The sequence below is a fragment of the Colobus angolensis genome, unplaced genomic scaffold, assembly GCF_000951035.1.
Source record: "Colobus angolensis palliatus isolate OR3802 unplaced genomic scaffold, Cang.pa_1.0 Scaffold215, whole genome shotgun sequence".
NCBI lineage: Eukaryota > Metazoa > Chordata > Mammalia > Primates > Cercopithecidae > Colobus > Colobus angolensis.
The window spans coordinates 5,117,324-5,141,269 of NW_012115322.1; the positions used below are offsets into that span (position 1 = coordinate 5,117,324).

Below are 23,946 nucleotides of genomic sequence, written 5' to 3' on the forward strand. Positions count from 1 at the left end.
CCAAGTCTGAAGCCTGGACCACAGTTGGGGAATCCGTCACATGAATGAAGATCTGTCCTCAAATTGACTTTCCCAGGTCTTGGGCCCCACTGGGGTTTCACAGACGCCTGCCTGCATCTCAGGGCTAACACAAAGACACTTTTGTCCGTGGGTGGCTGTGAAATTATTGTTGCTATTTGGGAATACAAGCTGAAGGGCCTCCTATTTCATCTTGCTGCCGTCATTCTCACATTATTATAATGTTAATCATTGGTGATTTGATGGTAGGTCAGCTTTTCTTGAGTTTTATGAGTTCTGGCAGTAAAAAAGTTCCAAAATGTCTTTCACTGGGCAAAATTCAGGGTGTCAGCAAAGCTGTGTTCCTTCTGGAGACTAGATGAGACCAGAATACACTTTTTTAAAAAAGTGGTTAACTTGGTTGGATCCAAATCCTGGCTCTTCCATTTACGTACTGTTTGATTTTGGTCAACATACTTAGCCTATCTGTGTCTTCTAACCTTGAAAGAGGATTATAATAGTAGTTATCCCATAGGGTAGTTTTGAGGATTAAATGAGTTGATAAATGCAAATTATTTGTAACAATTCCTGATACCTAAGTAAACACTGCTTAAGCTGTTACTGTCTAACTGTTAAAGTAGTCCTATAGGAAATTAGTGCTAAGAAAATTAGGTCTTTTAGTCATAGGTATTTGTCTATGAGTATGTAACTCGAGAATTTTACAAGAATTTTACATTTTTCATTAATTTTTTTTCATTCCATTTATTCATTGCCAACTTTGTTTTGGGCATTCTGCTACAATGCTTGGAATATAAAAAATCTCAATTTGGAAACACTAGCAAATAAACAGATAATTTTGTTTAAAATAATTAAATAATAAAGAGAAATACAGGCACTTACAAGTATTTAAAGAAGAGGCATTTAACCTAGTCTGTAATGATTATTTGTGTATGGTTGGTGAGTGGAGCAAGAAAGGGAAGGTTTTCTATGAGGGGATGATCCTGTGGGATGGATGGGTGGGAGAATCATAAAGGAATCATATAAGTTAAAGAAAAAGGAAGAAAGGGAAGGTGAATAGAAGATTTAATGGAAAGGGAGGAGTAGCTGTTAAGAACCACATACAGGCCTGGAGGTATTATTACAGGTTCAGTTCCAGACCATTGTGGTGAAGCAAATATCACAATAAAGTCAATCACCCAAAACTTTTCTCAGTACATATAAAATGTATATTTACAGTATACTAGTCCATTAAGTGTGCAGTAGTATTATGTCTAAAAAATGTACATACCTTAATTTTAAAATACCGTATTGCTGAAAAATGCTGACAGACACAAAATGGGGACATGGTGTTTGAAAAATGGTACCTATCGACTTGTTGGACACAGAGTTGCTATAAACCTTCAATTTACTTAAAAAATGCACTGTCTGCAAAGCACAATAAAACCAAGTGTACCTAAAGTATGGTATGAGAGTGTTGAATAAGCCTGTACTTCGACAAAATGAAGCCATCAAAGATTTTGAAGGTCTTAGGGTTTGAGCATTTTTTACTTTTAAAAACTTGTATATAATTCTAGAACAGTAAATTCTTAGGTATTATCTCTTCAACTCACTACATTTATAATATTTATGCCAATTTTTTTAAGGATTTGAATTTGTTGAAATGAGCAGTCGTAAATCAAAGAGTAACAGCTTAATTCACGCAGAGTGCCTTTCACAGGTTAGTATGTATTTTCATTAACCTCAAGACCTTTTACCCTATAAAAGTGTTGAGAGAAATAGTTATCCTCTTAACTTGAATTTTCCCCTTAGCGTATAGGAAGAATCACTCTTTCTAACCTTAAGGAGATGTCAGTACAAGACCTTGAGATACCAGTACAAGGTCGTAAGAACAATCATCTGGAAGCAAAATTTTCCAGACTCTGTAAAAATTAAATGTGGACCAACAGGTTTTCTTGTTGTTATGATTGTTCTCTATCCTTTTTGTCAATTCATATTTTTTTAATATTAGTGTTTTATACTATAATTTAATTTTATCCTTATTAAGTCTGGGTAGTCAGAATTCTGGCTTTTACTTTTTTCTTTCTAATCTAGATGCCTTTTTTTCCCCCCTTTTCTTGCTTAATTGCCCTGGCTTGAACAATTGTTGAATAGGAATGGGAAGAATGGACAATCTTGTCTTTGTTTTCATCTTAGAGAGACAGCATTCAGTCTTTCACTGTTATATATGATGTTAGCTGTAGGATTTGTTTTAGATGCCCTTTATTAAGTTGAGGAAGTTCCGTTAACGTTCCTCGTCTATCGAGTGTTTTTATAATGAACGTTATTAGAAGTGCATACTGTATTCCAAGTGCTGAACATCTGTCTGTATGTCTCTTCCTTAAGAAGCTTATACTCTAGTAAGGAAATGAGCATGGTATTTATTTATTTATTTATTTATTTTTTTGAGATGGCGTCTCGCTCTATCGTCCAGGCTAGAGTGCAGTGGCCGGATCTCAGCTCACTGCAAGATCCGCCTCCTGGGTTTATGCCATTCTCCTGCCTCAGCCTCCCGAGTAGCTGGGACTACAGGCGCCCGCCACCTCGCCCGGCTAGTTTTTTGTATTTTTTAGTAGAGACGGGGTTTCACCCTATTAGCCAGGATAGCCTCGATCTCCTGACCTTGTGACCTGCCCGTCTTGGCCTCCCAAAGTGCTGGGACTACAGGCTTGAGCCACCGTGCCCGGCCCTTGAGCATGGTATTTCTGTGTTTGTATGTATCTAGCTTGACCTGAACTACATGTAGTTTTTAAATAAAAATTAAATGTTACTGGTATTCCTTCATAAGACTTGGCTTTCTTTTTGAAGGAAGTTGTTTAACTCTATTTCTAAAAAAAAAAAAATTTTAACTGAAATATGCTTTACGTACCTTTGTAGGTAAAGTGCACGAATCCTCCATGTACAGCTGAATTAATTTCAATACATGTATATACCTGTTTAACTTCCATGCCAGATCACTTTGGGATTTGTGAACCTTCTAACTAGTCACTGCAGCTTTATCTAGCTTATGTTTTACACCCCATTACTGCCTCTAAGAGATTTAAATGAAGTTTTGGTTTTTTGTTTTGTTCTTTTTTTTTTTTTAAGGAAGGGATTGAGTTTTTTCTTTTGATCTCATCTAGGTAGAGGAATACACATTATGACTAGTTGAGTGCATATATATGTTCTTTTATATATTTTTATAGATATTAGCTATTACCTGTACAAAGCCTATTTGTGTTACAGATAATTGCCTTTTGCCTTTTTAAATGTTTTTTTTTTTTTTTTTTTGAGACCAAGTCTTGCTCTGTTGCCCCAGCTAGAGTGCAGTGGTGCAATCTCAGCTTACTGCAACCTCCGCCTCCTGAGTTCAAGCAATTCTCCTGCCTCAGCCTCGCAAGTAGCTGGTATTACAGGCATCCGCCACGTCTGGCTAATTTTTGAATTTTTAGTAGAGAAGCGATTTCAACCATGTTGGCCAGGCTGGTCTTGGACTCCTAACCTCAAACGATCCACCCATCTCGACCTCCCCAAGTGTTGGGATTACAGATGGGAGCCACCGCGGCCGCCCCCCTTTTTTAATCTTTGAAACAGGCCTGCAACAAGGTGTTATTGTCCCTATTTTATAGATAAAGAAATTAAAATTTAGAACAGACTTAACCTTTTAAAATTCATATAGTAGCCTCTTCTGGTGCCAGTGTCCTTACTCTTTAACTTCCTCTATAATGAACAAGTATGTATCATTTTGTCCCTAGTGAATCATTTTCTTTGCTTAGCCTCTGTACATGGAACAAGAACTCAGATTTATTTCTTTGGTACATGAAGGATTAATTCCATGCCATCAGTCTAGGAGAAGCAAATATTTTTGGAGGCTTTTTATTCCAGTTCATGGGGCCAAATCTGAGATAGCACCCTACGGTTGTCCTTGAAAGACCTTTGTATTAGCTGCAGATCCAAAAAGGAATGACTTTAATAGTCCATCTTTTTAAAGAGTATGGTAGATTATCTGACATAATTTTTCATGACTAAGTCTAAGGCCCTTGTTCTAAGGTGAACTCAAAATACAGCTCCTTGTAAGAATTTTTTTCTGAACTCGTTCACGTGCATTGAAACAGCCCTTGAGTTGCTAACATAACTAAAGTCAGTGATTCTCCCTTTTTTGAAACCTTCATAACTAAATTCTCATTCTTCCTGTGGGACTTGAGATAAATAAGAACACCATTAATTTTTTAACTTATGGTGCCATAACTCTAGAGGATAAGAATTTAGGGAGGGTTGAATTGATTCATTGATAACTAATTCTGACTATTGTAAATGTGCTTTCTTATTCATTTTTTATCACATGTGTAATATTTTTATATTTATTCACTTTATTTTCATCAGGTACAAAGAATTTTACGTGAAAGATTTTGTCATCAGAGTCCACATAGTAACCTATTTGGAGTGCAAGTACAATACAAGTAAGTCTAGCTTGTCCTTTTGACTGTTATGGACCAACTTACAGATGCCTTCCAGGTTTTGCAAAAATTATGTAACAAGTTTGATATTAAATAAACCTAACAGGGCCGGGCGCGGTGGCTCAAGCCTGTAATCCCAGCACTTTGGGAGGCCAAGGCGGGCGGATCACGAGGTCAGGAGATCGAGACCATCCTGGCTAACATGGTGAAACCCCGTCTCTACTAAAAATACAAAAAATTAGCCGGGCGTGGTGGCGGGCACCTGTAGTCCCAGCTACTCGGAGGCTGAGGCGGGAGAATGGCATGAACCCGGGAGGTGGAACTTGCAGTGAGCCGAGATCGCTCCACTGCACTCCAGCCTGGGCGACACAGCGAGACTCCGTCTCAGAAATAAATAAATAAATAAATAAATAAATAAATAAATAAGTAAATAAACAAACAAACCTAACAAACACTTTTATAGAAGTAAAAAATTTTGCTTTGTGAATAGAAACACCACATAGCGTGAAGCAGGAGCAGATATACATATTTCCATAATGCGATAGCACTTTAACGTTCAATCTTGATTTGTTTCTGTTATCTAATACTATGGAGAGAATTCTAACCATCTTGCCCTTAATAGCTAGCAGCCAACTATAGAGTGAAAGTTCAGAGTATTAGTAGGAAAAGAGATTTGAATCCAAGAGTCCTGAGAGTTGCCACTATTGTCCCCACGATCATACAAATCAATATATTCCAATCTGATACATTTTCACCCGAAGATTTCAGAGAGTCTATACTACCCTCCTATGTCTTTTGTATTTTTCTATTTAGGACCATTCAGAGGCTAGGCCAAGTGCCCAGAGGGAGAGAAGAGAGGAAATTTCTATGCATATTCAAATATGCCTTTTAAAAAACTACAACCTAACAAAGTATTCCAGCTTCATTTTTAAAATTTTGTCCTATTTATATCATTTTAGACACTTAAGTGAGCTGCTAAAAAGGACCGCTCTCCATGGAGAGAGTAACTCTGTCCTCATTATCGGACCCCGAGGATCAGGAAAAACTATGGTAAAAGCTGTTCATTTCTGGTGTTTGTTGGCATATGATGATTCTTATTTTATATAATACTGAAAATACTTTTCATTTCATTATTTTGTAACATTTTACTTTTTTGTTTTTAAATCATAGAAGACATGTAAGACTTTATAAAGTTAGGGTGGCATATTTGAGTGTAGCAGACCTTTTTTCCCCTTATTTAGAATCACTTTGTACATACCCAAAAAATTCTGGGAATCTTTGTATTGAATTGCTGGGATTTTGTGTTGAATTTATACATCACATTAGGAAAGTCTTCCCGTTCATGGAGTATCTATGTATTTAGGAATTTTGTCAGTTTTTGTAGTTTTCTTAACAAAGATATTATACATGTTTTGTTAGATTTATACCTAATTTTTCATTTTTTTTGGGTGCTATTGTGAAGAGTGCTGTGTTTCTAATTTCCTTTTCTAAGTCTTCATTGCTGGTAGATAGCTAAACAGTTGGCTTTTGTATATTACCTTGTTTTCTGCAACCTTGCTATAATCGCTTCTCAATTCCATTAGTTTTTTTTGTCACTTCTTTGAGATTTTTTACTCAGTTATGTTATCTGTCAGCAAAGGCAGTTTTAATTATTCCTTCCCTATCTCCATACCTTTTATTCCTTTTCTTCTCTTATTGCATTAGTTATTCATTGACTATGTCTAACAGTTGATCATAAAATTCACTAATATTCTGCATATGTTTTAGTATAAATTTAGAGGGTATTGTTCACTAAAGAATAATATTCTTTTATTTTTGAATATTCTCTTTCATTTTTTTCTTAGGATTAGAAAAAATTGAATATCCAATATTAGAATATTCAGTTCTTAAATCTTTGTTTTCATTTTTCTGTGTCTACTATCTTTTTCATGTTTTTTTCCCCCCTCTCAGCATTCTATCATATGGCCAATGTAATTTTCTTTACTGCCAGTGCTGTCTTTTGCTTCTTCTAATCTGATACTGCATTTCAGTTTTCTAAGAATCTTTCCTTCTTGTCTAAGTCTGGCTTAAATAGCTCAAAACATTTATTTCATAAAATAGTCATTTTAAATAGTAATTAACCTTTTTATACTTTATTTTTAAGTTGACTCATAATAATTATACACTTTGATGGGATATATAGTGATGTTTTGATACATAGAATGTATAGTGATCAAATCAGAGTAATTAGCATATCAGTCATCTCAAACATTTATCATTTATTTGTGTGGGGAACATCCAGTATCCTTCTAGCTATTGGAAAATATTATTGTTAATTATAGTCATCCTATAGTTACAGAACAATGTTAGTACAACACTGTAACTTACTCCTCCTATCTTGCTGTAATTTTGTATTCATTATTGAATCTCTCCCCTATCCCTCCTTTCCTCCTACCCTTCCTACCCTATCCTCTCTTCTACTTTTGACTTCTGTAGTATTTACTTTCCCTGGGTTCCATAGATGAATAAAAACGCATGGTGTTTAACTTTCTTTTCCTGTCTTATTTCATTTAATATAACCTTTTCCAGTTCCATCCATGTTGCTGTGAATGACAGGATTTCATTTCTTTTTTTAATAGCTGAACAGTATTCCATTGTGTGTGTTTACACATATTCTTTATCCATTCATCTGTTGTTGGACAACTAGGTTGATCCATATCATGGCTATTGTGAATAGTACAATAAATACAGGGTGCAGATGTCTCTCTGATCTAATGATTTCCTTTCCTTTATATAAATTCTCAGTAGTGTGATTGCTGGACCATATGGTAGTTCTAATTGTAGTGTTTTTGGGGGAACCTTTGTACTGTTTTCAATATTGGCTATACTAGTTTACATTCCCACTGGTGGTGTATAAAAGTTCCCTTTTTTTTGCATCCTCACCAGCATTTATTATTATTTTTTTTCCTGAAAATAGGCATCCTAACTGGGGTGAGATATTACCTCACTGTGGTTTCTATTTGCATTTCCCTGATGATTAATAATGTTAAGAATTTCTTCATGTATTTGTTGGCTATATATATGTCTTTTCAGAAATGTCTGTTCAGATAATTTGCCTGTTTTTTAAGCAAATCAGTTTTTTGCTCTTGAGATACTGGAGTTCCTTGTGTAATCTGGATATGAATCCCTATCAGATGAATAGTTTGCAGATGTTTTCATGTATTCTGTAGGTTGTCTTTTCACGCTGTTGATTGTTTCCCTTGCTATGCAGAAGCTTTTGAGTTTGATGTCATCGGATTTGTCTATTTTTTATGTTTTCTGTGATTTGGAGTTCTTACTCATAGGATATTTTCCTAGACTAGTGTCCTGAAGTATTACCCCTATATTTTCTTCTAGTAGTTTTATAACATTGAGGTCTTGGATCCTTTATGAATTGATTTTTGTGTAGAATGAGAGATGGGAATCTAGTTTAATTCTTCTGCATATCCAGTTTTCTCAGCACCATTTATTGAAGAAATTGCCATTTCCCTAATGAGTGTTCTTGGCCTTTGTAAAAATCAGTTTGCTATTGATAAGCAGATTAATTTCTGGGTTCTCTATTCTGTTCTATTGATCTACATGTCTGTTCTTATGCCAGTACCATGCTGTTTTGGTTACTACAGCTTTGTAGTATATTTGAAGTTAGGTAATACGTTGACTCCAGCCTTATTCCTTGTGCTCAGGATTGCTTTAGCGATTTGGCATTTTTTGTTGTTTCATATGAATTTTAGGATTTTTTTTTCTGTCTCTGTGAAGTATATCATTGGTGTTTTGATAGGAATATCATTGAAACTGTAGATTGCCTCTGGTAATATAGTAATTTTAACAATATTCATTCTTTCTGTCTGTGAGTATGGGTGTCTTTTCATTTGTTTGTATCCTCCTCAATTTCTTTCTTCAGTGCTTTGTAGTTTTCCTTGTACAAAACTATACCTTTCACCTCCTTGACTGAATTTATTCCTCAGTACTTCAATTTTTTTGGTAGCTCTTATAAATGGGATTGCCTTCTTGATTTTTTTTTTTTTTTCAGCTAGTTTGTTGTTAGTATATACAAACATTACTGGTTATTGTATATTGATTTTGTAGCCTTCAACTTTACTGAAATTCTAAGAGTTTTTTGGTGGAGTCTCTAGGTTTTTCTATATATAAGATTATGTCATCTGCAAAAAGGAACGAATTGACTTCCTCCTTTCCAGTTGCTTTAGCTTGAACGTCTAGTACTATGTTGAGTAAGAATGGGGAGAGTGAACATCCTTGTATTGTTCCAGTTCTTACAGGAGAAACTTTTAGTTTCTCCCCATTCAGTATGATGTCAGTTTTGGGTTTGTCATATATGGCTTTTACTATGTTGTGGTGCTTTTTTTCTGTACCTATTTATTGACAGTTTCTATCATGAAGGGATGTTGGATTTTATCACATTTTTTTCTGCATCCATTGAGATGCTATAGTTTTTGGCCTCCATTCTATTGATGTGCTATATGATGTTCATTGATTTGCATATGTTAAACCATCCTTGCATCCCTGGGATAAATCCCACTTGACCATGGTGAATTATCTTTTTGCATTCAGCTTACTAATACATTGTTGAAGACTTTTGCATCTATATTCATCAGAGATATTGACCTATAGTTTTTGTTGCTGTTTTGTCCTTGTCTAGTTTTGCTGTCAGGGTTATGCTGGCCTCATAGAATGAATTAGGAAGGATTTCCTGTGCTTGAATTTTTTGGAGTAGTTTTAGAAGAATTGGCATTAATTCCTTAAGGGTTTAGTAGAATTCAGCAGTGAAGCCATCCAGTACTGGATTTTCCTTTGTTGGAAGACTTTTTGTTCCTGATTCTACCTCATTATTTGTTATTGGTCTCTCCAGGTTTTCTGTTTCTTCTTGCTTCAATATTGAGAGGTTTTATGTGTCCAGGAACTTAACCATTTCCTTTAGGTTTTGTAATTAATTGATGTATAGTTCTTCATAGTAGTCTGTAATGATCCTTTTTATTTCTGTGATATTCAGTGTGATGTCTCTATTTTCTTTTCTCATTTATTTAGTTTGGTCTTTCTTAGTCTATCTAAGCAATTTTTGTTTCAATTTTGTTTATTCTTTCTCTGATATTTATTATTTCCTTTGACCAATTTGGGGTTTGGTTTGTTCTTTTCTAGCTCTTTGGAATACACTGTTAGATTTTTTATTTAAAATTTTTCTAATTTTTTGGATTGCATTGTTAGATTCTTTATTTGAAATCTTTCTAGTTTTTTGGTGTAGGTATATATTGGTATAAACTTGCCTCTTAATACTGCTTTTGCTGTGTTCCTTAAGTTTTAGTATGTTGTGTTTCTATTTTCATTTGTTTCTAGGAATCTGTAATATTCTTAATTTCTGTTGCCCATTGTTCAGGGGCATGTTATCTAATCTCTGTATTTTTGTATAGTTTCTAATGTTCCTCTTATTACTTTAAAAAAATATATAGGCAAGGTCTGCCTATGTTGCCCAGGCTGGTCTCAAACTCCTGGGCTCAAGGGATCCTCCCACCTTGGCCTCCCAAAGTGTTGGGATTACAAGTGTGAGCCACCACACCTAGCCAGTTCTTTTTATTATTGATACCTAGTTTTATTCCACTGTGGCCAGATCAGATACTTGATATGATTTTGCTTTTTTTAAAAAAATGTTTAAGACTTATGTTGTGTCCTAACATAAGGTCAATCCTGAAGAATCTTCTATGTGCTGATGAGAAGAATATACATTCTGCAGTTGTTAGGTGAAATGTTCTGTAAATGTCTTTTAGGTCCATTTGGTCTATGGTGAAGTTCAAATTCAGTCTCTCTTTATTGATTTTCTGTCAAAATTATCTGTCCAGTGCTGAGAATAGGGTGTTGAAGTTCCTATTATTTTATTGCAGTCTATCTCTCTTTAGATCTAATAATACTTGCTTTATACATCTGAGTGTTTCAGTGTTGGATACATTTACATGTACAACTGTTATATTCTGTTGTTGAATTGATCCTTTTATTATTATATAATGTTCTTTGTTTTTACAACTTTCGTATCACTTTTATTTTCCATTTTCCTAGGATAATTTTTCATACCTTTAAAAAGTCTGTGTGTCTGTACAGGTGAGGTGAGTTTCTTGTAGCAGCATATAATTGAGTTTTGTTTTTTTATCTGTTCTGTATTTTTTAAATGAGAAACTTAATTGGTTTATATTCAAGATTATTACTGATAAGTGAGGACTTACCCTGTCATTTTAGTGATTGTTTTCTGGTTGTTTTGTATATCCTTTGTTTCTTACTTCCTCTCATTTATTTTTCCAGTTGGGTACTTCTCTTTCTCCTTTATGTATCTGCACTACCAGTGAGTTTTATAGTTTCCCCTGTTTTCATAATGGTGGTTATCATCTTTTCATTTATGGATGTAAGGCTCCCACGAACATTTCGTATAAGTCTGGTCTAGTGATGACGGATTGCTTTAGTTTTTGCATGTCTGTGAAACATTTTATTTCTCCTTTATTTCTGAAGCTGCTGGGTATTATATTCTTAGCTGACAGTTCTTTCAGTCTGAGCTTTGAGTGTATCATCCAATTCCCCTCTGGCCTGTCAGGTTTCTCTTAAGAAATCTGCTGTTGTATATTCTGACAATCAGCTAAAATGTAAAGAAGAAGTATGAAAGATGTTTTAAAATATCATTTTTAGAAATGATAAAGAGTTTAAAATTTTTAATTAAAACAATCTACTATAAAGAAGAAGATACCTACTGTTAGTATAATAGGGATTCCCTTATAGTGACTTGACACTTTACTCTTGCTGCTTTAATTATTTGTCTGTGACTTTTGACAATTTGACTATAATATGCCTCAGAGAAGACCTTCTGTTTGTGTTGAGTCTGTTTGGAGTTTTGAGCTTCCTTTGGATGTCCATTCCTCTCTCAAGAACTGGGAAGTTTTCAACTACTGTTTTATTAAATATGTTTTTCTCACCTTTTCCTTCTTTTCTCCTCCTGAAAGGACAGTAATACAAATATTTGTTCACTTACTGAAGTCTTATAAATCCTGTAGACTTTATTCATTCTTTCTTTTTTTTCTTGTCTGCCTGTGTTATTTCAAACAATTTGTCTTCAATTTAAGAAATCCTTATGCTTGGTGTAGTTTGTTGTTGAAAGTCTCAATTGTATTTTCTGTTTCATTAATTAACTTCTTCAGCTGTAGGATTTCTGTTTGTTTTTTATGGTATCTCTGATAATTTCTTATTCAATCACAAATTGTTTTTTCTGATTTTGTTTAATTTCCTATCTGTATTCTCTTTAATTTCACCGAGTGTTGTCAAGATTATTATTTTAAATTCTTCTGGCATTTTCTGTATTTCCGTATGATTCTCGTCTGTTACTAGCGGGGTTATTGTTTTCCTTTGGAAGTGTCATGTTTTCTTGCTTTTTTATGTTTAATGTGTCCCTATGTTGATTGGTATGCCTCAGGTAGAAAAGTAAAATTGCCTTTTTCAATCTGACAGAATTGATGTCATAGGGAAGTACTTACTTGTGTGAATGTGTCTTGAGGTGTCAGTTTGGTGTGATTCATTGCCCTTGGTTCTAGTTGTATACAGTCGTGTGGTCATTGTATAGTTTTTTTTAGCTGTAATCCACGCTAGTGTCATTTACAAGTGTCTCAGTGGCCTAGGCTGAGAGTTTCTGGTGGTAGCTGTACAGCTTTGCAAGGGGTGGGTTTGCTGGGCTGATTCTCAGTTTAGGGGCATATGCATGCATATGGTGGGTCAAGCACCTTGGGATCTGACACACTGGCAGATGGGGCTATTAATGTGGCCAGGAGCATAGTCATGCAGTTGGCTCAGCCGGCCTTGGTGAATGTTTGCCAGGAGCAACTCACTGGTTTGTTTCTCAGGCCCAGGAGATGCCTGGGATCCAGGTGCAAGGCTGCTTAATCCCAACAGAGGTGTAGAGATACAGTTCCTCGAATGGCTTGGGGCCATATCTGCTGAGGGGTTCCACAGAATTGTTTCTCAGGTTCAGGATGCAGTCACAAGGCTATTCAGCTGGCTTATGGGCATGCCCACTAGGAGCATCCCGTGAGGCTGTTTCTCAGGCCTGTGACACTGCTGCTTGGCTGGCCTGGAACTTTTCAGCAGAGATGGCCCACTGGATCATTTCGTAGACCTGGGAAGTAGGAGCAGGGCTGCTTGACTGGCCCGAAAGAGTGTCTGCCAGAGGCAACCCTCAGGGCTGATTTGTAGACCTAGGGTGTAATGCTGCTCAGCCAGCTAGGGTAATGTGTCTGTTAGGGGCAGTTGACTAGTGTACTTCTCAGGTTAGGGATGTGGGCACACGATTGGTTGGCTGGTCCTGGGGCATGTCTGATGGGTTATAGGGAGGCTGTGCTGTTTGTCAGGTTTGGGAGGTGAGTACAAGACTGCTTGGCAGGCTCAAGAATGGCCTGAAGAGCTACTTCTCAGGCCTAGTGTGTGTTCACAAGGATGCTTGGCCACCCTTTGGGAGGTGTATTCACCATGGGTGGCCCATGGGGCTGTCTCTCAGGTACAGGTCATGGCTCATGGCTGCTCGGCTGGGCTGGAGGCATGCTTGCCAGGGGTAACCTTCTGGTCTATTTTTCAGGCCCTGATTGTGGGCACAGGACCACTGGGCAAGCCAGAGGTATGTCTGCAGGAGGGAGGGGCGCAGGGTATTATGGGGCTGTTTCTGAGGTTCTGAGTATGGGTGCATAGCCACTGTACCAGCACAAGGGGTGTATCAGCTGCTTGGATGCTCGGGGGCCTGTCCTTCTTGAGAGAGAGCCCCACACTGGTTTGGTCAGCTCAAGCAAGAGTTTGCCCTGGGTGGGACTGCCAGATTGGTCCTCTGGCCGGAAGTGTGGCAGCAAGAGGTTGGTTTCCCTGCTGTGTAGGACCAGAGTCATAGCCAATTATAGGCTCAGTCTCCATGCAGCTAGAGTTGTGGCGTTCAACCACCTATGTGGGCTTGGTGGAATGAAGATGGACCCCTAGTACTGAAAAGGTGCAGTGGCTACTGGCTTGCGAAGCCGGGCACACAACAGAAGTGGCTTTGGCCTCAACGGTGCCATGCTGCAGCAGGTTGGCCTACAGGTGGGTGAGGGATGGAGAGTGCATACTTTATTCTCATGATCTGGAGCAATGCAACTGCTTGAATTCCCAGCAGCTCTCCACCTTGACTTAGGGCTTGCTAGGACTATGGGATTCTCCTGTGGTAAGGACTGTAGGTGTTTATGGTGCTAGTGAGGACTGGTGGGGATCTTCTGCTTATCTTTTCCCCAAAATGGAAAGTCTCTCCTGACTACGGGAAGATTTGATCTGGATGCAGGAGATGTAGCTGCAGAGGCCAGGTGCCTACACACTACCCTCCTGGATTTTCAGTCACTACACATGTGTTTCCCCTTCCCAGCACTCTCCCTTCAACACGCCAGTCAAATCTTAGCTGTTCATTCATTGCTGTGGTCCTTTCTTGTGTAGGGTACGAGCACCAGGAGTCTCTAATCAGCCATCTTGCTTAATATTTTAAATCTGCACTTAAGCTTTTTAATCTGCTTGTTGTTCCCTTCCTTCCATGTTATAGCACCTTTTCATAAACCCCTATAGGTTTAATCAAGGTGAAATTTAAAGGCGAAAGCATTAAGTCATAGTATTTATCAGTTAACAAAATGGATTGGTTATTCTTGGCCACGCTGACGGTTTATCTACTTTCTGCTTCTTAAACCAGAGCCCTATTGTGGTGTTTTGCAGTCATTTATTGGGTTTCACTATAGTGGAATCTGGAAGAGTCCCTTGCCTGGCATTCCATTTTGATATAGTTTCATGTATTCCTGATGTACTCTGATGTTGGCAGGTTGAAGAGATGAGCATTGTTTAACTTCTGCTACTTTTGTAATTTGTTGTATGTGTGGGAGTATCCTGAGAGAAAATATGGATTGAATAAATTCTCAGATACAATTTATTTTTATTCAGTAACTCTCAATGGTATAATTTTTTTCTTTTTCTTTTTCTTGTATTTTTTCTTTTCTTTCTTAGTTTTTTTCTTTTTTTTTGACAGGGTCTCACTCTGTTGCCCAGGCTGGAGTGCAGTGTCATGACCTAGGCTCACTGCAGCCTCCTTTTCCCAGGCTCAAGCGATCCTCCCACCTCTGCCTCCTGAGTAGCTGGGACAGGCATGTGCCACCACACCCAGCTAATAAGTTTTTTATGTTTAGTAGAGACAGGGTTTCACCATGTTTTCCAGGTTGGTCTGGAACTGCTGGGCTCAAGTTATCCACCCACCTTGGCCTCCCAAAATGCCGAGATTACAGGCATGAGCCACTGTGCCTAGCCTCATTAGTATAATTATACAAATTCAAATTTTAAAACATAAGACCTGTAGTCTTATGTTTGTTTTAAACCCTAATCCTAACCCCAAGATTATAGTATATTTAAAACACTATACTTGGCCAAACTGTCTGAAATACAGAAATTCTAACTCTACAGTTAATTGAAAAAGGCAATAGTGTGGCTTATAATATTACAAGCATTTTATTTTTAAAAAATTGATATAGCTTCATGTGACAGATTGAGCCCTAGAAAATACCTTTTGATTTTAAGAGACAGGCTCTCACTCTGTCACCCATGCTGGAGCCCAGTGGCTGAATCATAGCTCACTGAAGCCTCAACCTCCTGGGCTCAGGCAGTCCTCCTGCCTGTGCCTCCCAAAGCACTCAGATTACAGGTGTGAGCCACTGTACCGACCCTTAGAAAATGCTCTTACACATGGAATTTACTGTGGACAGATTTGCTAGATGGTTAAATAGGATATTTCTCCTAGTTGCATATTGGTGAAACCTGTTTTTATTATAATATTTGGAAATAGTATAATCGTTGGTGAGCATAAAAATTACTGGATGTGGGGAGATCTAAGAAAATTATCCTGGTATGTTTGTAATATTAAATTTTAGGCACAAAGAATGTGGAAAGGAGATTACCAGATTTGGTTATGTTGGTCAGTGTGACATTAATAACCAACTAAATATTTTTAGTGTATAATGTAGTTTAAATATTTGAAATGGTGACAACATATTCAAGAAAAAAGGTAACTTAAATGGTTGATTACCTAAACTACACAGTAAATTTTAGCAATACCCAGATTAGAAGTAACATTGTTTGAAGATCACTTGCTAATATATTTATCATTTCAAACCATACACACAACCCATAAAATATTAGTGGGCTGATCCAAGCAAAGCATAAGTTGGTGTTTAAAGTAAGTTGAGTGGAAAGAAAGTTGTAAACCTGTTACAACTCTCCTTATGCATATATAAAATGGAAGGTATTATTAAAATCCCTATTCCTTTTAGCAAAGGATTTGAAATTGTTTTGAATAATTCATCAAAACATAAAACATTTTATGAATTAAAACAAAACATAACCTAGGAAAAAATGTATTAAGCAAAATATCAAGAGATGGAGGAAAGAAAATACCATGGATTGCTAAAAAAAAAAAAGTTACTGAAAGCACTGTTTTGAGAGACCAACAGTATATCATCTAGGGATGTACTCTTATTATAGTGTCTGACCTGATCCAGAGGTGAAGAAGTACCTGTATACAGTCCTTTAATGTTACTTCTCATTAAATGTCACTTCTCAGTTGGGCTATTACTTGTAGTATGACAGGTGATATCTTGAGATTGTCTCCTTTTCAGAGGACCTAGAATTCCCTATGCTTTAAAAACCATGCAACCAGGAAATTTTTTTTATTTTTGGTATCTTGTTGTGGAAGTTATATAATTTAAAATGAGGATCATATTTGCTTTTTTCTTTTTGGATAAGGTGTTGCAATGACAAATAAGTAGCATATTGCAAATACAAATAGTATTTTGTTTTGGAAAATAGTTTACCAGTTGTCCCAGTGCCTTTGTTGAGTAATCCTTTTTGTGCTAAGTTTTGATGCCATCTCTACTAATATTTTGTATATACAATTGCTTTTCCCAGTTCACTTATTTTATGATAGTACCTATATTTTAATATTGGAAGGAACAGTCCATCTTTACTCTTTAAAAAGAGTTTTGGCTTTTCTTAATTCTGTTCACTTTCAAAGTCTTTAAACAAGTGAATGCATTGGTAATATGAAGAGATATATATGATATCACAGTATGAGAGCAGTACAGTGTTATAAAAAAAAAGTATGCTGCATAGAAACCTTTAATTCAATAGGCTTTTAACTGATTACAGTGATATTTAGTAATTGTCAGAGAGATGTGTAATGTACTAACTGAGACATGAAGTTTATAAGGGCCATGTCACATGTTTAATGTGACATATAGAGAAATATTTGTTTTAAAACTTGGTTGTTTCTAAATTTGTATTAAAAGTTTGGGTAGGTGATTGAGAGAATATTATATCAGTCCTGGCTCTTGTTTCTTGAAAAGAGTCAGATATGAGATGTTCTAGTTAAACCTTTTATCTGTAAAGAATTTGAAAACTTATTTGTTAAAGAGGTCAATTTATTTATATTCTGTTCTTACCACTTGTAGTTTGAAAAAGAATATGGACTTTTTAAATATTTTACCTATTATTATCTCATAAACTTTTCATATTTAGTTAATAAATCATGCTTTGAAAGAACTCATGGAAATAGAAGAAGTGAGTGAAAATGTATTACAAGTTCACTTAAATGGTAAGTATGCCATTATTTTGCCATTGGCGATTACATAAACTTTGTGGGGTTTTTAATATGATGAAACTAAATTCACTTGTATATTTCAAATTCATTTTAATAGATTTTGAAAACTAGATCCATGTTTTACTTAGCACACCATATGCAGTATTTTTAGAAATTAAAATAATAATAATGAAGGAGTCTCAGAAGGACTCTGGTTTTTTTCTTTTTTTTTAAATCATTCTAATCCCAAGGAGGATTGTTTTTTGATTCTACAGAATGTCTTTATTGCTAAGTTTTAAAAAGAAAGTGATGTGAGCTAACAGGCTTTGACTGGGAAGATTTACTTAACTGGAAAACAACCTGCTATATCAAATACATGTTTCGTTTTAATTAAATACTTTTAAATGGACTTTATTTTAGGACTGCTGCAGATCAATGACAAAATCGCCCTAAAGGAAATCACAAGGCAGTTAAATCTGGAAAATGTAGTTGGAGATAAAGTTTTTGTAAGTATAATTTCAGTTATTTTATTAAATAGGCTTTAAGGTAATGTCTTTATACCATGTATATTTTTATATTTCTGGAATGGTAGGGAGAGGTTCAGAAATTCTAAATAGAAATATATAAGATTCTTTCATAAAAATGTGTAATGTATAGAATACATTTAGTCACTAAGTCTCTACAATATTTGGATTTTTTCATAGTAGGTTATACTAGCTGTAAACTAGCTAAGAAACCCAAGTTTATGTAGATATTCTGAGTTTATTTCTTTTTCTGTAAGGTGAATACTTTGGTTCTCTATCTCTGGAGATAGATTAACACATTTTTTAAAATACCATGCTCCAGCAGCCTATTCCTACCTTTTTGAGACTTGAGTAGTCTGCCTATAGTAGAAAATGTGCTAAATTTGAAGCTGCAATAGGTGGGTTTCAGTCATGCCTTTGACTACCTGATAATCCAGAGCTAACAAGTATCTCTGAATTCAGATTCTTTGCATGTTAATTGGGCATTATTTTATTATCCATACTTCACAGGATTATTTTGAAGAAGAAAGAAAACACTACACATCATTTAACTTAAAAAATAATTTGCTGGATGGTAATGTGCTGTACAAATGTCAGTTATCTTATTCTGCTTTCAGAAATTTATTCATACATCATTGTCATATCTTATAGTCTCAGGACAGTGAACATCAGTAAAATAAACTGACTTGAAGTGTTTTAAACTTTTACCTTTCACTTAATATATAGGGCCTAAGGAAAACATGATAATTTAATTTTGCAGCTACCTGAATTTTCATGATGAAATTACCTAGCCTCATACTGCTTATGCAGTTGGAGTGGATTATATACATTCCAACTTCATTTTCTGGTTACTGGTGACCATGCCGTGGCACCACTCTAATTTCTGAACTGTGTGCTTTGTGCTGCAATGACACCGCCATAGTTGTGTAACACTCCTAGCATTTATGAGTTTTCTTTAATAATTAATCTATAAAATTATTATTAATTATAAAATAATCTATAAAATTAATCTATAAAATATAGGTTACTATTAACAGTAATCTAGAAAATCTATAAATCTATATAATTATATAATCTATATAAATCTATAATAGGTTATATCTATATAATTATGTAATAGATTATATATAATTATAGATTATTGTATAATTATAGATTATATATGATTATAGATTATATAATCTATAAATTATAAATATATTAATCTATGAAAATATTAACATAATAAAAATACTAATCTAATAATCTAAGAGGTTGAGTAAATTTGTCCCTTCCATAGTCTATAGGTCTTTGAAGTGTAATTTCAAAATGCCCCTTCTATAAATCTAATATTCTACCTCCTGTTTAGAATGTGATGTTGAAGCTAGTGGCATATTCTGAGCCAAAGATAGTTCCTTAATAGTATGCTCAGTTTGGCTTTTGGTTCCCAGTTGATCTGGATAGGTGTTTCTGACATTTTTAAATGTTACATATTCATACTGGTTTTATGTGAAATAATAAACACAATTTTTTATCAATCTGTTCTAATCTTCGCTATTATTATCACATATAGAGATTATTAGTTTAAGTTGTATCCAAAAATGTTTTGGCTGTGTTCCAAGTAAGCATAGCCATGCATGATATGATATACATAAATTCTTCAATATACTCTTGAATAGAGAAATACTGGTACAGAAATTATTAGTTTAATTCTTTCATTATATACATTTGGTTTCTTCTCAGAGAGCATAATTAGGTTGCCAAAGGTCATAAAATGGCAGAGGCTAGACATTATAAGAACCTAAGTCACTTAATTCAACCCACAGCTTTTCTGGTTTGATATAAGCAGACATGTATATTATACATGAACAAATACATATTTATAGAAGTATATACTTAGGGCTGGGCGCTGTGGCTCATGCCTGTAATCCCAGTACTTTGGGAGGCTGAGGCGGACGGATCATGAGGTCAGGAGATTGAGACCATCCTGGCGAACCCGGTGAAACCTCGTCTCTACTAAAAATGCAAAAAAATTAGCCAGGCATGGTGGCGGGCGCCTGTAGTCCCAGCTTCTGGAGAGGCTGAGGCAGGAGAATGGCGTGAACCTGGGAGGTGGCGGAGCTTGCAGAGCGAGACTCCGTCTCAAAAAAAAAAAAAAAGAAGTATATACTTAGTATCAGATATAATAATCTTTTAAACAAAAAGCCTGAAAGACAAGCTACCTTTGAGTAACTGACCACTGATTTCCCAGCAGATTGTCTCTTTGAGGATTTGTTACATCATGATAAATTATGGATAACACCTCTTGGTCTGCCTACCTTGGAAAAAGCATAACAACATCACAATATGTGAAAGTTTAAAAATCTTTATGCTATTTTTATGTTAGATCTCTCAACTGGAGAATGAATAAGTGCGTTTCTTTTCTCCTTTATATCTCCTCAAATTTAAAGTTGGCTGTTTCTTTTAATTATGAACTCTGAATGAAATAAAAATTAATAACTTTAATGAAAAAAATATTTTAATGGGCCTTCTACCCACAATCTGAAGCACCTAGATAATGCATCTACTACGTTAAGTTTCATCAAGAATATTTAATTGTATCCAAAAACGTTTTGGCTGTATTACAAGTAAACATAGCCAAACATGATATGATATACATAAACTCTTCAATATACTCTTGGCCGGGCACAGTGGCTCACACCTGTAATCCCAGCACTTTGGGATGCCAAGGCGGGTGGATCACGAGGTCGGGATATCGAGGCCATCCTGGCTAACACGGTGAAATCCCGTCTGTACTAAAAAATACAAAAAATTAGCCAGGCGTGGTGGCGGGCGCCTGTAGTCCCAGCTACTCAGGAGGCTGAGGCAGGAGAATGGCGTGAACCTGGGACGCGGAGCTTGCAGCGAGCCGAGATCGCACCACTGCACTCGAGCCTGGGCGACAGAGCAAGACTCTGTCTCAAAAAATAAATAAATAAAAATTTAAAAATTCTTTAGTATACTCTTGAATAGACAAACACTATTATAGTTCTAATGCTTCAAAAAAGCTTTTTGTTTTTGTATCTCATTTAAATTCATGGTTATTTCTTTACCAGTACAAATTAATTTGAGACTTGCAAGACCCCACTGTGTTTGAAGACACAAAGTAGAATCCATTTCTAAGTCTCAAACAATATTTAGAATATGGCAACTCTACAAAACTACCTTCAAATTTCTTACAGATTTTGTCCGGGAAATATAAAATTCCTTACTTTTCTTTTTCTTCTTTGATCGTTATATCCTCAAGTTCTAAAATATAAAATTTCAAGCATGACATTGTAATTGCCATTTTCAGTGTTGTGCCATCTTTGTTTAAGTATTTAAGTTTCAGATAGGAAGTATAGAGACACTCAGCAAAGTCTGGGCAGTGACTCTAATAACTAGAAGATATACAGTGTTTATGTAAAATCTGAGAATCAGCCCTCTTTTATTCTTTATTTCACTAAATTTTTAATCATTTTATCTCATTTTGTTGTTCAGGGAAGCTTTGCTGAAAACCTTTCATTTCTTCTGGAAGCTTTAAAAAAAGGTAAATATTAACATATTCAGCCATTTCAGAAGATATGTTTTAACTTTATTTTTTCCTTGATTATAAAGGTAATACAAGCTTTTGCCAAAAGAAAAACTCTCAAAATACAGAAACATTAAAAAGAATGATCACTGTATTCCCACCACTATAACAATGATTATCTCAATTAGCATTTGGTTTCTTTATTCATTAATATATACAGTATAATATACTGTATATACTGATGATGTTTATATCAGTATATTATTGATGGAGATAAATGTAACTTTTTACAATAAAATTATTTTACCTATCATTTTGTAATCAAATTTTGATCTGCATCATTTTTATGGTTCTCATCTTGTTTTATAAGGTGCTATTTATTAATCACCAATTATGGACTTTTTCTAATTTTTTATAATTAAGAAGAGATACTTAGATGATCATCCAGATATTTCCTGGAATAAATTTCTATGGGTAGAATTCTGGGTTGAAAGGCACCATCTTTAAAAGACATCTAAAAACTACTCTAAAGGTTTACTTTGTAAAAATATTTGATAATACCTTTTTCTTCACAACCTCAAAAACAATTATTATTTTTATGTTTGCCCATATAATAGAAGAACTTTCATCTCTTAGTTTAATTTGAATAATTTTGTTCTTTGTTTAGTTTGCATAATTCTGTTAGTGGTAATGCTTGTCATTTCATATTTTTATTGACCTTTGAAATTTCCTGGTTTATGTACAGTCATGTGCCACATAACAACCTTTAATTCAATGATAGACCACATATGTGACAGTGGTCCTATTAGATTATAAAACCATATTTTTACTGTACATTTCCTATGTTTAGATATGTTTAGATACACAAATACTTTCCATTGTGTTACAGTTGCCTACACTATCACATGCTCATAGGTTCATAACCTAGGAGTAATGGGCTGTGCCATATAGCCTAGGTGTCTAGTAGACTACACCAGTTAGGCTTATGTAAGTACACTCTTAGGATTCTTGTACAGTGATGCAATCACCTAACAATACATTTCTCAGAACGTATCTCTGTCGTTAAGGGACACACGACTGTATTTCCTGTTGGGTCTTTGACCTATTGTGGTAATGTTTATCTTATACTTAGTTATCGGAATTTCTGTGTTTTATTTTTCTCTTCCCTTAAGTTTGGTTTGGACTTTTCTGATGATCTAAAGTTTTACGTTTTCCACGTAGTTAAGTTTATCTAGAAAGTTTTTTCTCTCCTTCAGATTATAAAAACATTGATCCATCTTTTTATTTAATATATATATTTGTAATTTAAAATTTGTTTGGAATTATTCTGATTTTACCTGTGAAGTAGGGATCTAACTTTGAATAGACTAATTTTCCCCACTGATGTATAATGCAATATTTTATCAAATACTAAAATTCTGTATTAGTACATAGGTCTCTTTCTAGACTTTTGAGTAATCCCTTTGGTTTTATACCAGTATTAAATCATTTAGACTACTGTATTTATTTGTGTGAAATAAGTCTATCTTTTATCAGATATTTGTTTTACCTTTTAACACAAATGTAAAGGCATTAAGCCTAAGGTAAAAGGGATTCTTTTACTAAAGTTGTTTCCATCATTGAAGTGAGAAAAATGTAACCAGAGGGTGATGTGGAACTTTCCCAATGAAAAGCATTGTAGTTGAAATGCTAAAAGTTGTGCATAAAGGGAGTTTAAGTGGCTTTAGTTGAACTTTATAATCTAAAAGTTTGTTTATAACAAGTATTTCTACAAGAAATGTACCTTGTATTTCTACTAAACAATTCTCTTTTAAAGCATTAGTTTTGTTCATTAATTAATGACTCCTCTTATATTTTAATCCTAAAGTGTTTTCATTCTGTGCAGATATAGAAAACTCTTTCTCAATTTTATAATCATTAAATAAGAATTTTATTCACATAATTATAAAAATAATAGTCTTTAGTAATTTAAATGATTTTTGACATTTTTCAACAACAAACTCTACTAGAGTCTAGGAACTAGACTGAACTTTTTATTTTTTGGAGATGGAGTTTCACTCTTGTTGCCCAGGCTGGAATGCAATGGTGTGATCTTAACTCACTGCAACCTCTGCCTCCCCAGTTCAAGATTATTCTCCTACCTCAGCCTCCCAAGTAGCAAATTTTTTTTTTTTTTTTTTTTTTTTTTTTAGCAGAAATGGGGTTTTACCATGTTGGCCAGGCTAGTCTCAAACCCATGACCTTAGGTGATCCACCCACCTCAGCCTCCCAAAGTGCTGGGATTACAGGCGTGAGCCACCATGCCCGGCCTAGACTGAACCATTTTTTTTGAGATGGAGTTTTACTCTCGTTGCCCAGGCTGGAGTGCAGTGGCACGATCTTGGCTCACCACAGCCTCTGCCTCCTGGATTCAAGCAATTCTCCTACCTCAGCCTCCCGAGTAGCTGGGATTACAGGCATGCACCACCACATCCAGCTAATTTTGTGTTTTTAGTAGAGATGGGATTTCTCCATGTTGGTCAGGCTGGTCTCAAACTCCCAACCTCAGGTGATCCACCCACCTCAGCCTCCCAAAGTGCTAGGATTACAGGCGTGAGCCACCACACCCAGCCTAGACTAAACTTCTTGAGAGCAGTCGGGGCTGTCTTTGTCCTTGGAATAATTTTTTTCTGTTGAATGAATATATATGCATCAGTAAATCCCCTACCCAAAGTAGGCTATCAGTATGTTTGTAGAATTGAGTTTTAAAAA

General features: G+C 35.4%; 1 protein-coding gene across 4 annotated transcripts in view; it reads left to right on the forward strand.

Moving 5' to 3' along the window:
* ORC4 (origin recognition complex, subunit 4) overlaps window positions 1–23,946 on the forward strand; it is an 86,545-nt gene that overhangs the window by 44,594 nt on the left and 18,005 nt on the right. For 2 of the 4 annotated variants that reach the window (XM_011943071.1, XM_011943072.1), the window contains exons 2-7: window positions 1,641–1,714; window positions 4,396–4,472; window positions 5,429–5,519; window positions 17,082–17,157; window positions 17,563–17,648; window positions 21,165–21,213. In XM_011943071.1, coding sequence (XP_011798461.1) covers window positions 1,658–1,714; window positions 4,396–4,472; window positions 5,429–5,519; window positions 17,082–17,157; window positions 17,563–17,648; window positions 21,165–21,213 — 436 coding nt within the window. In that variant the 5' untranslated portion in view covers window positions 1,641–1,657. The remainder of the gene's footprint in view (window positions 1–1,640; window positions 1,715–4,395; window positions 4,473–5,428; window positions 5,520–17,081; window positions 17,158–17,562; window positions 17,649–21,164; window positions 21,214–23,946) is intronic. The other 2 variants (XM_011943073.1, XM_011943074.1) reach the window with 2 other exon arrangements.